The 16,858-nt window shown below is 39.3% G+C and overlaps 1 protein-coding gene across 13 annotated transcripts in view; it reads left to right on the top strand.

Annotated features, from left to right (window-relative positions):
• ANKS1B (ankyrin repeat and sterile alpha motif domain containing 1B) overlaps window positions 1-16,858 on the top strand; it is a 1,150,317-nt gene that overhangs the window by 827,088 nt on the left and 306,371 nt on the right. For all 13 annotated transcript variants that reach the window (XM_013964004.2, XM_005680489.3, XM_005680491.3 and 10 more), the window contains one exon: window positions 4,724-4,876. In XM_013964004.2, coding sequence (XP_013819458.1) covers window positions 4,724-4,876 — 153 coding nt within the window. The remainder of the gene's footprint in view (window positions 1-4,723; window positions 4,877-16,858) is intronic.

The following is a 16,858-nucleotide window of genomic DNA, read 5'->3' as shown; positions in this document are numbered from 1 at the left end:
AACTTTGCACTTGGTCTCAGTTGTCCTAGAATGCTGGAAAAGGACATTTGGGCTTTTATCAAGAAGGAGCTTCTATAGGATTTTGTGCAAGGGTTGACTTAAGAACCTGGAGACTGATGTAGCATCATAGTATGCTGCTGCTGCTGCTGCTAAGTCGCTTCAGTCGTGTCCGACTCTGCACGACCCCATAGACGGCAGCCCACCAGGCTCCCCTGTCCCTGGGATTCTCTAGGCAGGAACGCTGGAGTGGATTGGCATTTCCTTCTCCAATGCGTGAAAGTGAAGTCGCTCAGTCGTGTCCGACTCTTCGTGACCCCACGGACTGCAGCCTACCAGGCTCCTCCATCCATGGGATTTTCCAGGCAAGAGTACTGGAGTGGGGTGCCATTGCATCATAGTATAAGCTGGATCAAAAAGGTGGGAGGCCAAGTGAAAGACTATTGCATTAGTGTCTGTGAGCACCAACAAGAACCTAAACAGAGTAGTGGCAGGAAGAACAGAAGTGAAGGAACAGATGGAAGAATTGCTTTGAAGGAAATTATTGTGCAGCACAGTAACCATTCTGCATATCATTAAATATGTGTCAAGTTAATTTTGTAACTTCTTTCAGCACTAATAGCTTCCTTTCTTCAGGTGTGCAGAGCCTTCATAATTTATTGGTCATCTGCTTGCATATTTTTAAATAGGGTTATAATTTCTATGAGGAAAAGACTATAACTTGTTTTGTGTCCTGCTCTTCTACAACATTCATCAGAATAGGCATGGGCCAAATGTTTAACAAGTGAACGGCTGAATGAATGCTGCCCCTGTACACATCAATGTACTCATTCCCAGGTCCTCTTCACACTTGCTCTGTGGCCCTACCCCACCTCTCATCTTTCCACCAACTGTTTCCCTCCCCCTCACGTCTGCCTGCAATGTGGGAGACCCGGGTTTGATCGCTGGGTCGGGAAGATCCCCTGGAGAAGGAAATGGCAACCCACTCCAGTACTCTTGCCTGGAAAATCCCATGGACAAAAGAGCCTGGTAGGTTACGGTCCATGGGGTCACAAAGAGTTGGGCACGACTAAGCGACTTCACATTACATTGCACATTGCCTCCTTAAGGTTGGTCAGGAGAACTTGTCTCATAGGAGTAACCAGATTTCTGAGCAGTTTACAGAAACTGATGGGACTTTTTTTTTCCCAATCTTGCCTTCAATCAAGCTCAGTTGATTCTCTCTCTACTATTTTTAATGTTATCTCAGATATATACGATAGCTTTCAGCTCAGTTCTGTTCAGGCACTCAGTTGTGTCTGACTCTGAGACCCCATGGACTGCAGCACACCAGGCCTCCCTGTCCAACACCAACTCCCAGAGTTTACTCAAACTCACATCCATTGAGTCAGTGATGCCATCCAACCATCTCATCCTCTGTCGTTCCCTTCTCCTCCCGCCTTCAATCTTTCCCAGCATCAGGATCTTTTCAGATGAGTCAGTTCTTTGCATCAGGTGGTCAAAGTATTGCAGTTTCAGCTTCAGCATCAGTCCTTCCAATGAATATTCAGGACTGATTTCCTTTAGGATGCACTGGCTGGATCTCTTTGCAGTTCAAGGGACTCTGAAGAGTCTTCTCCAACACCACGGTTCAAAAGCATTAATTCTTCAGCGCTCAGCTTTCTTTATAGCCCAACTCTCACATCCATACATCCAATCTCACATCATGTACATCCAATAGTTTTACAGTTATATAAAATATTAAAAATTCAGTTCCTATCCATTTAAGCCTCCAGTTTTATTTTCTTCCCCAACCCCCACCCCAATTTAGTCTTCCCCAAGGGACTGGTACTTCTCTGTTTTCTGACTCTAAATTCCCTAATGCTAAAGAAGGAGAGACTTGGGGGAAGGCATACTTCTTTATAGTTAATTGGGTTGGCTTTGCAGAGCCCTGGTGGGTTTCCCATCATTGCTCTTTGACTACTGCTGACCATTAACAACCTCTGTGCGGCAGGTGGCCACTGGGTGTTCTCTCAAAGGAATGGTGTGTGAATACCTGGGGTGACCTATGAGGACCCTACTGCACAGTTCTCTGGTGTGGGACATATGCCTCTACCCCAGCTTGATGCATCTAGACGCTCTAAGTTTGTACCCAGTATCACAGCTGGGGTGGTCACCTTCTCAGATGGCTAGCACAGAGACCTCCCTGGCAAGCTATTAATTTCAAACCTAATGATTCTCTCTCCATTCCTTCTTCCCCTTTTTCTATTTATTTCCTTGTATTAACTGGGACAGCCAGGGAGTTTCCTGAGGCTGGGGTGATTATTCAGGGTAGCAGAGTTGGTTCAGCCACCTCCTAATAAGTCCTGGAAAATGCCTCTAGCCCCAGTATTTTTTTAATTCTCTGTAGAATGTGAAAGTATTTAATACCTTTGAGCCTCTGCTTTTGGGTCCTAGTCACCAATTACACATAGTTACACATAGATAACATCCAGTTATGTGCAACTGCTGGTAAACTTCATTTTGCAAATCCTGAGTTGTCATTTACATTTGTAACTACTGTATAATAAACCCTGAGTTAAGTGTTATGTGAACAAACATCTAATGAGTAGCTAAAATGAGTCAGGCAATGTAAAAGTGAAATATAAAAATCTGATGCAGTTTAGACCCCAATGCAAATAATGAATTACATGGTAATGTCAAGACAGAGGACATTTAAACCTTGAAATGGAAAACAGACTAGGGAGTGGAACAATAGGAAAGAGAAAAGGAGAAAACAGAACTTAAAAATGAAGGAGTAAATATAATCCCAGAAGAAGAAAAGAGAAAGAAAGGTAGAAGTACTTGAAAATATAATTGCCTTGACCTTTGATCATGTCTAAGAAAAAATAAAACAGCTACACAGGACATTTTGGGTACTTTGGGGGAATGCTAATACTAATTATATGTTAGGTAACATCATTTTGTCAATGTTAGATTTCTTGGGGGTGATGATACTGTGACTACGCTGGAGATTGTCCTTGTTCTTGGGACATGCCGATAAAGTGTCAGGGGTAAAGTTTCATGATGTCTGCAAATGGTTCAGGAGATATGTCTTTCCAATAATTCATCTAAAATTTAAAAGATAGATGTTGTGTGCATGTGAATGAGTGAATAGGTATAGAGTGAAAGGCAAAAACCAAATGTAGTAACAAGTTAGCCTTTGGTGAATTGAGGGCCTTGCTATTCTGGAAGACATGGCCATGTACGATCTGTATCTCCCTTCAAGTAAGGACCTGCCAGGCTTCGGGGAGAGTGATCACCAGACAGCCTCCAGCTGTCAGCATCTCCAGGGTCTGCCTGCATGGCAGAGAGCCCACCCCAGAGCATCTCCCCCCAGGGCAGCAACATCCACTAAGAGAGAGGTGGGGCCCAAAGGCCCGTTCCTATCTGCCATGTCCAGGACACTCTAATAGCCTGAACTGTGCCAGAGCTCCAGTGGGTTCACAGACGCTTCATCAAGCTCCATCATACTTTGGCCCCTCTTCTGCCCAGTCCTACTTCATCCCTTCTTTCACAAATGTTGATCCCTAATAAACACTGCACCTCCCTCCAAAAGAAAAGGAATGAGGAAAATTTGAAAAATGAGGACACTGCAGAGTGACAGAAAGCCTAACATGTTTGAGCTTAAAATCTGAATCCCTGATGCTCAGACTAATCTTTTCTCTGCTTGCAAATCAGAATCCTATAGATTTCCATTAATATTTATCTCCTTGAATCTAAAGGAAGAGGAAAATCTATGTTGTATTTTGCCTAGTTCTGCTGTTCCCATCCTGAATGTCACTGAAGGACCACATCAAGTTGATGAGGTGCTGGCTGTCCTTGATAACGGAAGCATTCGATTAAGGTGTGGCATGCAAGGCAGCACAAGTCAGAAGTGAGTTACTTAAAAAACCAAGAGCTGCAAATTCAACTAAAATTTCAAATAAAAGCCAAAAGACTAGAATAATCCATACAAAATTTTAAAGCCAGAAGTTTCTCATGCTTAAAATTACTTTCACACTCCAATTTAAACTCAGAAACATTATGTTGCTGTCACATTTCTTTGTTCTCCTAAAAAAGTAAAAAAAAAAAAAATCTGTATATAGCTGACAAAAAAAAATAGGAATCTGTCTGCCAGCGAGTTCTCTATTCATGTCTAACGTACTGTAGAGTCTGCAGAACACATGGTCTTTAAACACTCAAAAGCCTCTTCTTTACTGGCTTACCACAGCAGTATGTTTCTCCAGCATGTTTGCACTACCTACAATACATGTCTTGCATAAGCATGAATTTCTTTGGGTGTTTGAGTCATGCAGTATTTTCACATGCTTTGATGTTGTGCATATGAGAATTATCATCTACATTTTGGGAGTGCACTTCCCTGTGCCTTCAGCACTGAATTTAAAACTGCTCGACTGACATCACTTTAAATTCCGTCCAACAGAATGCCAATAATGTCTACAACAGAAGTTTGACATATTTAGATCTCTCAAATATGGAACTGATTTAGCAGCTAAATTGGAAATTTATGGGTGCATTTTTGAAAACTAATTCAGCGTGAAATTATTAATGATTTAGAATTGTGCCTCAAGTATTTTGGGTTTTCTTATGTTCTTATCCAGAAAGATCTGTTGCTTCATATCAGATAAATTTCCAATATGCATTCTGTCGTTGGAACACAAAGTAAACAGCTTAAATTAATCCTGATGTGTTTTCCTAATTACAGATGAGACCCATTGGCCATGATGGCTACCATCCCACATCTGTGGCTGAGTGGCTGGATTCCATTGAACTAGGTGACTACACCAAAGCCTTTCTAATTAATGGCTACACGTCAATGGACCTGTTGAAAAAAATCTGGGAGGTTGAACTTATTAACGTAAGTTGCTCTCTTAACGACACCTTATCAACCCTTGATGATTCTTACCATAGGTGGGTAATTGTTTCTTTCTTCATAGCTGGACATCCAACAAGGATTTATGGCTATGTCTTCTGTTTTGAATATATGTCTCTCTTGATTCTAGTCAAACTCCACAGTCATTCTCTTTTGAAGTTTTGGAGTGGGGGACTAAAAGGACTCTCAGGGTGTTTTACATTATTTCAGGAAACCTCCCAAGCAGCTTTGGGATTTCCATTTTAAGAAATTTTGTCACTTTAGGATATGGACATGATAACAAATCAGCGCCCATTCTATTCTTTGCTCTTATTCATTTTTTAAGATTAAAGTCATCATTTTTAGTTTTCTATCTCTGTTATGTTTCCTTGTCTCTATTCCTTAACTGTGTATGTAAACCATATACTTGAAGAGGCTGCTTTTTGTTATTACATAAGCTGCTGTAATGTCAACATTTTATTTTCCAAGGCTTATAACTAATTTTAAATTTTTTGTTTTACTCATACACTTGGCATAGATTTTCTGTAAAAAATGGCCAACAAATGTTGCCATGTATTTGAACCCAAAGAGATCAACTAAATCTGTTTAACTGATTTTGATACTGGTAGTTTTCTCATTTTGTTTTTACTGCTATTTTATTTCTAATGGTATAAAGGCATGAAAGAGTTGAAAAGATAGCATAATCATCATGGTTTTATATTTTATTTGGCATCATGAACATTTCAAAAGTGAGAAATTATTTAATCTTTTCGAGAATTTCTTAGATTTAAGTTTTATATTCTTATAACTGAAAAAAGCATTCACAAAATGAAAGACAAAGCAAATAACTTCTGCTGGCTCAATAGCACTCTCTTCTACTCTTTATGACATTTTTTTCTCCAAAAGTCCAGTCTCTTACACTGAATGTCATTAATTATTTTAAATGATGGTTAATTAGTAGTAATAATTATTCTTTGCTTTTAAAAGTCTATCTTTAATATCTTTTCTGGAACATCTATAAAAACTGTTCTTTAATTTAAAACTCACTTTAAATGGACAAATTCTTGGCTCCTTCTTCTAATGTGCCATCAACTACCCTTAGCTTTCTGTTCTTATCCTTTCACAAAACCTTTCATTATTTCAGAAGGAACTCACTTTCTGACTAAAAGCTTCTGATTAATTTTGTTGCTAGTCTGTGTGGCAGTGGAAGCAACTGAGACTGCTTTGCTTTTCAGTCGCATCAAGAAGACTTCAGTTCTCCACTGAGAACTCAACACTCATGGCTACTCTTAGCCATTTAGTAAAGGGGGCTCTTCCATAGATCAAACAAACATGCTTCCAGTTAAGTCGCTTTCTTGTCAATGATAAATATATCTATGTAACATCTTCTGAATAATATCACTTCCCACTGAAGAATGAATACTTATTATAGATAGCTGATGAGTCACTCACCTAACTAATATTAGAAATAATCCCTCTGAAAACGAATAGATCCCAATAGAACTCTATTATCAAATGTTTTCATTGAAGCAAGGATCGTTAAAACAAGACTATATGTCTCTCAGAAGTCAAGTACTGGGGCTAACAGTTAACGTGTAGGCTTGGACCCACATTCTCCCCAGTGCTCTGTGTACTAGCAGAGGATTCCCATTCAGTCACTGTGGCCAGACCTGGTGGACGCCTGCAGTGACTGCAGGGCAGTGATGCCACAAGGCCTCATGTTTAATGCCAGGGCTCACGGTGTTAAACCACCACCCACATGGCTAACCACTCTTGAAATGGGACAGAACAATAACCTTTTCCACCCATGCTGACTCTTTAAGCATTATCCCCATAGGTACACTTGCTATAATACAGTCTGACTCCAATCTAGGGAGAAGTGCCTGTCGCAAGCATTGTATCAGAATCAGAAAACATGGTCACTATGTTTTAGATCTTGAGACCAAATTCCTTGGGCCTGGAGTACAGCATCTGCATCTAACACCAACCCAGTATATTTTCCCTACAGTGACTGATAGAATGTAAAGTTTGTGACAATTGTATGGGCAAGTTCACAGTCTTGATGAGGAGGCTTTGCAAGTCATTTAATTCTATAAATACACTTATTATGGAGAAAAACCACCTGTACCTTTAGACCTGGAAATCAGAGAACAAAATTTTTATGCCCTTTAGAGCTGCTGCAAGTGTACTTCATTTGATGGTTAGGGCTGTTGGGTTTTAAAATGAGAGACAGGCATAATGTGTACCTTCTGGCTTATAACGCTTTCTACTGGTCTCAAACTCAAGACTTTTATTTATTCCAACTAGTCAGGGAAGGTATTCAAATATAAGATAATCTCGTATATAGCATATGGACCCAGTAATTCTGTATTAAGTATCCATAATTTATTCTTTTGTAGCCCAAAAGTAATGTGTAGTCACTTTGGTTAAGAGCAAAGCTTTTTAGGAAAGTTGCATCCCGAAGTTTTGTAATGAGTGGCTAGTTTTAAAGAACCCCAGTGGCTTCAGTAAGTGCTGTTCTCTGTAGAATGGAGAGAGAAGTGCAACATGCGGGCTGTCTTTGATGTAGAGGTCTGCTGAGAGGGGAGGAGAACAAGGAATGAGAAAGCTGACTGTTGATGTGATTACAAACAACTTCAGCATCATTAAATCATAGGGACTAACCCTCAAGTACATTATATTGTACTTGATATTAGACAACTAGTAATACTTTCTCAGTATATTTATAAATTTATTCAAAGTATGTTCATGAGAAAAGGAACGCTACCCAATGTTGTGACTTGAAAAGTGCAAATATATTTGAAATTGTGATCTTTCAAAAAATCCCCCAAGATCTTTTTCTTGGTGGATCACATTAATGCCTTTGGAAAAAAAAAAAAAAGTTATTGGAACTAACCTCATAAAGATTTTAGTCACAAAGTTACCCAAAGTATAGGCATAGGGGAGAGTAGTGGAAATCTCATATCTTAGTAGCAGCATTGTCAGCAGTGAAATCGAGCATAAACTAAGACATTAGGTATTGCCAGTTTTATAGGCCCATGCTGTATCTAGACCTAGAAAATGAAGTCTTTGCCAATAATTGTTTTTACCATCTCTAATCTATGCTTCGTATTCAGAAGCTGATATTTCTTCAATAGCTCTGTTTTACCTCTGTGTGTGCCATGACCATTAATAACATCATTAATATTATTTTCACTTTTGTATTGATATTTTATGTTGTATGACAATGTTGAGAGAGATTGTCAGGCAAACGTCCCTCTGCAGATGGTAGCTGGGCGAACCTCTAACCTGAATTATAGTCCTCTCCAAAGGCTTGTTAGAATTACAAACTAGTTAGCAGTGTGTAAGTACATGATTTGGGGGGTTTTTCACTCAAAAGTTTACTCAGGTCTTGCATATACTATTACCAAGTTTACATAACAGTTTCCACTGCTATGTAAAAATCTCAACAGCTCCGCCTTTGTGGAAATTTTAAGTAAAAAAGCTAAATATTTTCTGCCTGAAACATGTATGGATAATTGTAAAATCTCCACAAAATCATCCATTTCCTAAACAACAACAAAAAAGTATTGCAGTTATGAAAAACAATGTTTATCTTTTATCACTGTGCACCTACTTAAGGGATTTTGATTAGATGAAGCACATTAATAAGATCCAATTTATTCATTTGTGAATATCAATGTAGAACTTATTAGTAATTTCTCCCCATTAGTTTTATCTCTCACTTTTTACCAAGGAAATAATTCTAGTCCAGACTTATAATCTTCTACAATATTGATAATGAAAAAAAAATGCTCACTGAAAGAACAAGATAAAATTCAGGCTTCAGTGCAGTCTTAAATCTCTGTTCATAAGCATAAGAATAGCTTTAAAAATCCAACTCCAGCAGTTGGCTGTGTTTTAAATACCTTTGGGTAGAAGCAAATAAAATAATTAAGGTAGCAATACCCATATGTGTCCCATGAAAATCATTTGGACTTATTTCTGTAACAGTAAATTGATTAGCAGATCATTTACTTCTCGCCTAATAGCTACTGAAACTATATTTACATTACTTTTGCTTAGGGCTGTCAAATTTCTGTTTTGTTTTTTCTTTTGCAGTGTTGTTGATTCAATTTCTACCTTCCTAGGGAAATTTTGTGATAATCTAATCACTTGGAGATAGACTAAGAAATTTGCAAAGTTAACATTCTAATTTTGTGTTCAGTCTTTAATAGCTTGACTTTATTTGCTTTAAATGCTACAGAAACATAGTCCTCTCAACATTAAATTTAGACTCATTACTTGCTTTGATGTTTTTATTTTATGATCAGAATTATAAAGTCACACTCCTCTCTGCTCTACTCTCATTACTATAACTGCAATTAAATTTACTTCCTAAAGTTTTTCTGCATTGTCTGGGTAAGTATGAGTGTGTGTGTGTGTGTGTGTGTGTGTGTGTGTGTGTGTGTGTGTGTCTGTTGGATAAATGCAAATGATTGCTTACTCCCAACCAAGAAGAATAATCACAAAATTCACAAACTGCAGGGGAGGAATGAGGAGAAGAATATTATAATTCCATTTCCAAAACAATTATTTTAAGTAAAAGGTTATGCTTTCACTATAGGACATTAATAAATGAGAGAAATGTTCATATTTCCACACCAGGGAGGCTACATCAGTCAACACTTCAAATGTTAACAATTTTAATCAAAGTTGAAGGCTTTAACTAAATAACTAGATATGAGTATTCAACTGTAGAGCAAACTTTATAAATTATCTATGGATTTAAGCATTTAATTTACACTCTTAGTCAGTACAGCTAGCTCTTTAGAAGCCTTCAGGACAACTAGACACAATCTCTGGGCTTCAGACTTCTTCAGACAAGGTCCCAGTTGAGGTCCCAATGCCTCATAGCCAAAATACCAAAACATAAAACAGAAGTTATATTGTAACAGATTCAATAAAGGCTTTGAAAAATAAAATAAATTGCAAGCTCTTCAATATATTCTCTGGAAGCCTGGCCCGAGTTTTGGGAAAAGCACCCTTCTCCCTTCCTTGCATGACATGAACAATCCTCTTCCAAATAAGTACTCGCTTTCAGGTGATTCTTAGCCCTTTCCCATATGGCCTGAAGGCTGATGGGCTAAGGCTAGTATTATTGATTCCACTCTCTTTCAGCACGTTTTGCATGTCTGCACCTATCATGCTGCTCTCGACTTTGGAGACTTGACATAAACTGAGATGAAGTTATATCTCAATAAAATGTGCTTAAACACTAACACTTCTTTGGAAGGAATATAGCTTTTCTTTTGGATTAAAGATAACTTGCTATCTTTTAGGGCCTCAGGGTTAATATTATGGAATAAGCATTATTGAGTGTTGATCTTGGAAAACACACCACAGACACACGCAAATGAAAGTAAACAAGGGATAGGGAACACATGTACACTCATGGCGGATTCAAGTCAATGTATGGCAAAACCAATACAATATTGGAAAGTAAAATAAATTAATTAATTAACTTTTTTTTAAAAAGAAAGTGAACAAGGCATTTGGCACTGAAGAGACAGTCTTGACACAGCAACAAACTGATTTCATGAATAACTGAAACCCTCTGATTACAGCCATTAATGACCCATCTCTACACAAAAATGAAAATCATGTTCTGAGCATCTAGACATTTCTACATTAAGAAATGGACTTCATTTTTCCCCACATTGATTTCATTCACTCTTCTCCTGATTAAAATAGAAGCATTTCCAATTTCCTCTGAAGAAGCCACCACCACCCTTCCACATTCCATGCTGAGCATCCTACCCAGATCTAAACCAGCCTTTCTCCCTGTTCCCATATGGGCTACAGTATTCTTCACCAGGACCCTTATTAATTCTTCATTGTTGAAGGCTCCAGTGAAATATGAAAATATGGGGTCTCATTCAAAAATTATTTTTAAATGTAAGGCAATAGTGGAAGGATATTTAGCCAAGCAGAGATACCTTTGAAGCACAGATCCTTGTGCTACACAGGTCACACATCCACGGAGCCATCCCTGCTCTTCATGCCCTTGTATATAAACCTATTTGCATCCGCTGTCATTTTCTTTCTACCTGAAGGTCTTAAACATTTCCATAGTGTGGGGCCACTGGTAGAAAGACTTTATTTTGCTGTTAGTTTTGAAAGACATTTTTGCTGGGGATAGAATTCTAGAGTTAACAGTACTTTAGAAATGCTGATCCACCATTGTCTCTTCTGCATTATTTCTGATAGGAAATCTGCTGCTATTCTTTCCTTTTTGGTTTTGTTGTTGTTATTTCTCTGCATATAATGTGTCTTTTAGCTCTATGGCTGCACTTAATGGTTTTCTCTTTATCACTGATTTTAAACAACTTGATCATGAGGTGCCTTGGTGTGGTTTTCTTCAATTTCTTGTGTATAAAGTTTTTTGAACTTCTTCTTAGATATGAGGTCTATAGTTTTCATCAACTTTGGAAAATTTCTGGTCATTACTTTTTGTTTGTTTGTTTAATTACTTCCTGTGAATGTCGTATACTTTTTCCCTTCCATTTTTCAAAAAAATTTTTATAGAGGTTAAACAGACACACGAAAATCTATATAGAAATGTCAGCTGAATGAATTTTCACAAAAAGAGCACATACATGTAGCTAGCACCCAGTACAAGAAGTGGAAAATCACCAGCACCCAAGAGGCGCCTCATGGCCCCTTCTAGTCACTAGTCTTTCCACGACCCCCAAAGCAACTACCATCCGTATTTCTAACAGCGGAGCCATTTGCTTGTTTCTATGCAGTGCGTCCTTACTTGGGGCTTCTTTCATTTAGTTACACTGCATGTAGCTGTAGGGCTGTTCCTACAGTTGTAGGAATATAGGATGTTCATTCTCTACCATTGTTGTGAAATATCCCCAACTTGTTTTTATAGCTTTCTTTCTGTATAATTGAAATATCATACAATTTGCCTATTCACAGTATCCAATTTAATCCTTTTTAGGATATTTACAGAGTTATGCAACTATTATCACAATCACTTTTTTTATTGCGGTCGACGGCATATAAACTTTGCCATGGTAACCATTTTTAAGTGTAGAGTATAGTAGTGCTGAGTATATACACATTGCTGTGCAACAGATCTCCAAAACTTTTTCATCCTGCAAAACTGAAACTCTATCTCCATTGAACAACAAATGTCCTATCCTCCTTCCTCTAACCCCTGGAAACCATCATTCTACTCTTTAAGAGTTGGACTATTTTAGATACCTCATGTAAGTGGAATCATGCAGTGTTTGTCCTTTTGTAACTGGCTTATTTCTCTTATCATAGTGTCCTCAAAGTTTATCCGTGTTATGGCGTATCACAGGATGTTCTCCTTTTTAGACTAAACATGTATATGCCATGTTTTCTTTAGCCTTTCATCCGTTGATAGACATTTAGTTTCCTTCCACTCCTTGGCCATTGTGGACAACGGTGCAATGAACATCAGAGTAAAAATAACCCCCTGAAATCCTCTTTTCAATTCTTTTGGATATATACCTAAAAGTAGGATTGTTGGATCATATGATAACCCTGTTTTTAAATTTTTGAGGAACCTCTAAATTGTTTTCATAGCGACTGCATTATGGTCATTATTTCTTAAAATATTGTTTTCTGTCTGACTGCCTCTCTTCTTTGGAAACTTCTATCACATGTATGTTGGGCTATTTAAAATTAGGCCACAACTCACTGATACTTGGGCTTACCTGATAGCTCAGTGGTAAAGAATCTGCCCACAGTGCAGGAGACCCCGGTTCAATTCCTGGGTCAGGAACATCCGCTGGACAAGGGATAGGCTACCCACTCCAGTATTCTTGGGCTTCCCTTGTGGCTCAGATGGTAAAGAATCTGCCTGCAATGTGGAAGACCCGGGTTCAATCCCTGGGTTGGGAAGACCCCTGAAGAAGGGAAAGGCTACCTGCTCCAGTATTCTGGTATAGCCCATGGGATCGCAAACAGTCAGACACAACTGAGCAACTTACACTTCACTTCACCAGTACTTTTTATTTTTTTAGTATTCTTTCTCTCTGGGATTTATTTGGATAGTTTCTATTGCTGTGTCTTTAAGTTCATTTATCTTTTTGTGATCTCTAATCTGCCATTAGTAATATGCAGTGTACTTTAAATCTCAGAGATTATAGTGTTCATCTCCAGAAGTTAGATATCAGTCTTTTTTTTCCCAAGTCTCTATTTAACATCCTCAATCTTTTCTCTAACTTGTTGAACATAATGAATGTGGTTATAGTAACTTTTTTTAGTGCCCTTGTCTTTTTTTAATTAGTACCTTTTTCTTTACTTATTTTTGCCTGTGTTGGGTCTCTGTGGCTGCGCACAGGCTTTCTCTAGCTGAGGCAAGCGGGGCCACTCTCTAGTTGTGACGTGCGGGCTTCTCACTGTAGTGGCTTCTCTTGCCGCAGAGCATGGACCCTAAGGTGTGAGGGCTTCGGTAATCGTGGTGCGTGGGCTTAGTCGCCCTGCGGCACGTGGCAGTAGTCGTGGTACGTGGGTTTAGTCGCCCTGTGGCACGTGGAATCCTCCCAGACCAGGGATTGAACCCATGTCCCCTGCATGGGCAGGTGGATGCTCAGCCACTGGATCGCCACGGAAGTCTTGCCCTTGTCTTCTAAGTCTAACATCTGTGTCAGTTTGGGGTTGGTTTCACCTGATTGATTTTTCTCCTCAATGTCCTTGCCATGCCCAGTAACTTTTATTGCATGCCAGACATTATGAATTCTACCTTGTTGGGTGCTGGTTATGGCTATTTTTGTATTCCTGTAAATATTCGTGGGCTCTGTTCTCAGACACAGAGGAGCCCTTTGGATATACTTTGATCCTTTCAGGTCTTGCTTTTAAGATTTGTTAGGCAAAAACTAGAGCATCATTTAATTTGTGACCTGTGCTTCCGCACTACTGAGGCAAGATGCTTCTGAGTAGTCTCACACTGCCCTGTGAACTTCCAGGTTTCCCAGCCTGAATAGCTCAAACTACTACCAACCCTGTATGAGCTCTAAGTACTATGCCCACTAATACTTTCTGGTGTTTCTTTCTACACCTGGCCTCAGATAGTTTCCTTATATGTGTGTGCTGATCAGCATTCTTTCCTCTCTGGTACTCAATAGAGAAAAGTCTAGCCACTTTAGTCTCCCTAGACTCTCACCTCCATCTTCTCAATTCAGAGTCTTCCAGGCTCTCTGACTTCCTCTTCCCCACATAATGGCCTGAGAATTCGCTTAAGATGGTAAACTAAGATAAGTTTAGGGCTTATCCCTGTTAGTCCAGAAACCCAAATCCATGCGACTTACATTAGGTCCCTATAGCTGCTGCTGCTAGGTCGCTTCAGTCTTGTCTGACTCTGTGCGACCCCCATAGACGGCAACCCACCAGGCTCCCCCATCCCTGGGATTCTCCAGGCAAGAACACTGGAGTGGGTTGCCATTTCCTTCTCCAATGCATGACAGTGAAAAGTGAAAGGAAAGTCGCTCAGCTGTGTCCGACTCTTAGCAACCCCATGGACTGCAGCCCACCAGGCTCCCCCGTCCATGGGATTTTCCAGGCAAGAGGACTGGAGTGGGGTGCCATTGCCTTCTCCAAGTCCCTGTAGGCTAGGGGCCCATACCTAAACAACTGAGTCAAAATCTTTGGTGGTAGCATCTGGGCATCAAGAGTTTTTTAAAAGTTCCCCCAAGTGATTTTAATCTGCAGCCTGGGTTGAAAACCACTGTAGTAAGTGGGGAGCCATTAACAGGATTTTAATCAAGAGAATGACAGGATCAGAGGAGCAGGCAGGGGCCGGAAGCCCACACACTCAAGACGGAAGAGCTGACTGGGAGGGAAGTAGGAGCTGAGTCAGCCCATTCTGCACCACAGCTATTTCTAGCCATGAATGTATTAGGCATGACAGCAGTAAAAACCTGTGTGCCTCCTTAGAACCTGAGGGTGTCACTGAAGTGGGAGTCCATAAATATAGAGCCAATTTTCATCATTATAACCCACATACCAAGAAGAGGGAAAATTACAGTCAGTATTCAAAGGAAGCAAGGCCAAATACAATACCTTTCAGAAGTGCTTTTCAATAGTGGCTAAAATTGTTTCAGTTTGACCCTTAAAAGGCTCAGCCTTGGTTATGTGAAAATTTTACTTACTGTTTATAAAGTAAATGGTAGGACAGATGGTATGTGTCCATGCTTCAAATGCACCCTCTCTCCTTTTATCTTTATTTTAGAACCAGGTCACTTGACTTTGAATCCTATATCCACCACTCAGTATGTGACCTTACAAAAAAAGTCACTTATCAACTCTTGGCCTCAGTTTCTCCTCTTTAAATAGAAGGTAATAATATCTGCTCCACTGACTTCATAGGTTTCCTGTGAGACTCAAATCACACAAGAGCTTTTTATTATCCATTGCTTTCTCTTCTCTCCCTATTCTATTTTTCTTTGCCTCTATTTTTTCCTTTCTCTCTCCCCCAGATCACTCTCGCAGCATTAGGCTGGGAGCTGGCCAGCTTCCTCAGAGCATGCTTTCACAGCTTAGCTGCCATTTGCTTTTCGCTCTCAGTACTCACCAGAGTTATAACATCGAGAGCCAGCTTGTTTATTGTGCACACTCTGGCCTCTAGAAATCACTGTTCAACCTCTCTCTTCCCCAACTTCCAACTCCAACCCCTTCTGTCTGCCTTAGCCTCTCAGCCTCCCAGCACTGCTTAGTGCTGCATAGAATATTTCCACCCCTGGAGTGGGTGCATGTGAGAGGAATGACTCTCAGCTTTGTGTAAAAGCATTCAGGATAAAGCTGCAGAGAGCCTTTCCCCTCCCAACTTCCTTTTTTTTTTTTTTTCCTTTCTGACTATGCTTAGATATGGAATTGCTATTGCCTTTTCTCCTCCAACTACATAGTATTGGTCCTTGACTCTCAGCCACCCAGTTCTTTTTATTCTTGAAGCAAACAACCTTAGGGCAGAGCAGGATAGTGGCTCAGAGGTTAGACATGTGCTCATTCTCAGTTGATCATCCATCATTTTAAACCCTTCTAGAATCTGTCCCAAAGTTTCAGCTCGATAATCCATAAGAGTGGGCATTTCTGACAGTGTTTTGAAGTGGCTCAGTATCCCCTTTTCATTGTAATGGCTCCACTTCCAGTTATAGTATCACTAATTATAATAAAGTCAGTTAATTTTGTAGTTTGCATTTTGCTCTGATTTTTAGCATGACATGAGGAATTTTGTTTCTTTAAGTCTTTTCTGGAGATATTTAGGGCAGAGCCTGTTGCTAAGGAGACTCATCTGCATTGCAGTTAAATTGGTAAATACTGTAAACTGGCTGTATGCTTCTGGAAGCTTTGAGAGGAGGAATATAGTAATGAATTATTCTACAGTGTAGAAAATAAAAGAGGAAATAGTCCTCTATACAAGACAAATACAACACTTTTCATGCTATCCTGATGGAGAAGTGCTCTGAGTCTTCTGTGGGAGAAGATCTGAGATCATACTGAAAAGATAAGCCTCTACCTTCTGAGATGAAAGGAAAGTCAAAGAGGTCCCTCTGTTAGAAGAAAATTATTTAGAATTTTGAAGTCTGACATACAAGCTGCCATGGAAGAGATTGATAATAAATATAAATACTCAGAGAAAATCATAAAGGTTAATTTATCACTAAAGAAAGTATACAAGATTAATATTAGAATCTATCCATTATAAAAATAATGGATTTTGTAGCTTAGTATTTATCTCTGCCTTAACGATGTTTAAGGTTGATTTAGAATTTAAGTTTAGCCATTTTACTAAGGATGTGTATTACGTTAAATTGGATATCTGTGGTATCAAATTATTTTCGAACTCAAGCAAAGAGCTGTGAAAGATCTAAATTCCTTACTGTGCAGACCTTGTGTCTGGCACCCTACCGCCACCTGGTGGCAGCATACCTAAAGTACAGGGCAGTGACTAAATCTAAAACAGTTTTTTCA

This window comes from Capra hircus, chromosome 5, assembly GCF_001704415.2.
Source record: "Capra hircus breed San Clemente chromosome 5, ASM170441v1, whole genome shotgun sequence".
NCBI lineage: Eukaryota > Metazoa > Chordata > Mammalia > Artiodactyla > Bovidae > Capra > Capra hircus.
This window is presented reverse-complemented; position numbering and strand designations above follow the sequence as displayed.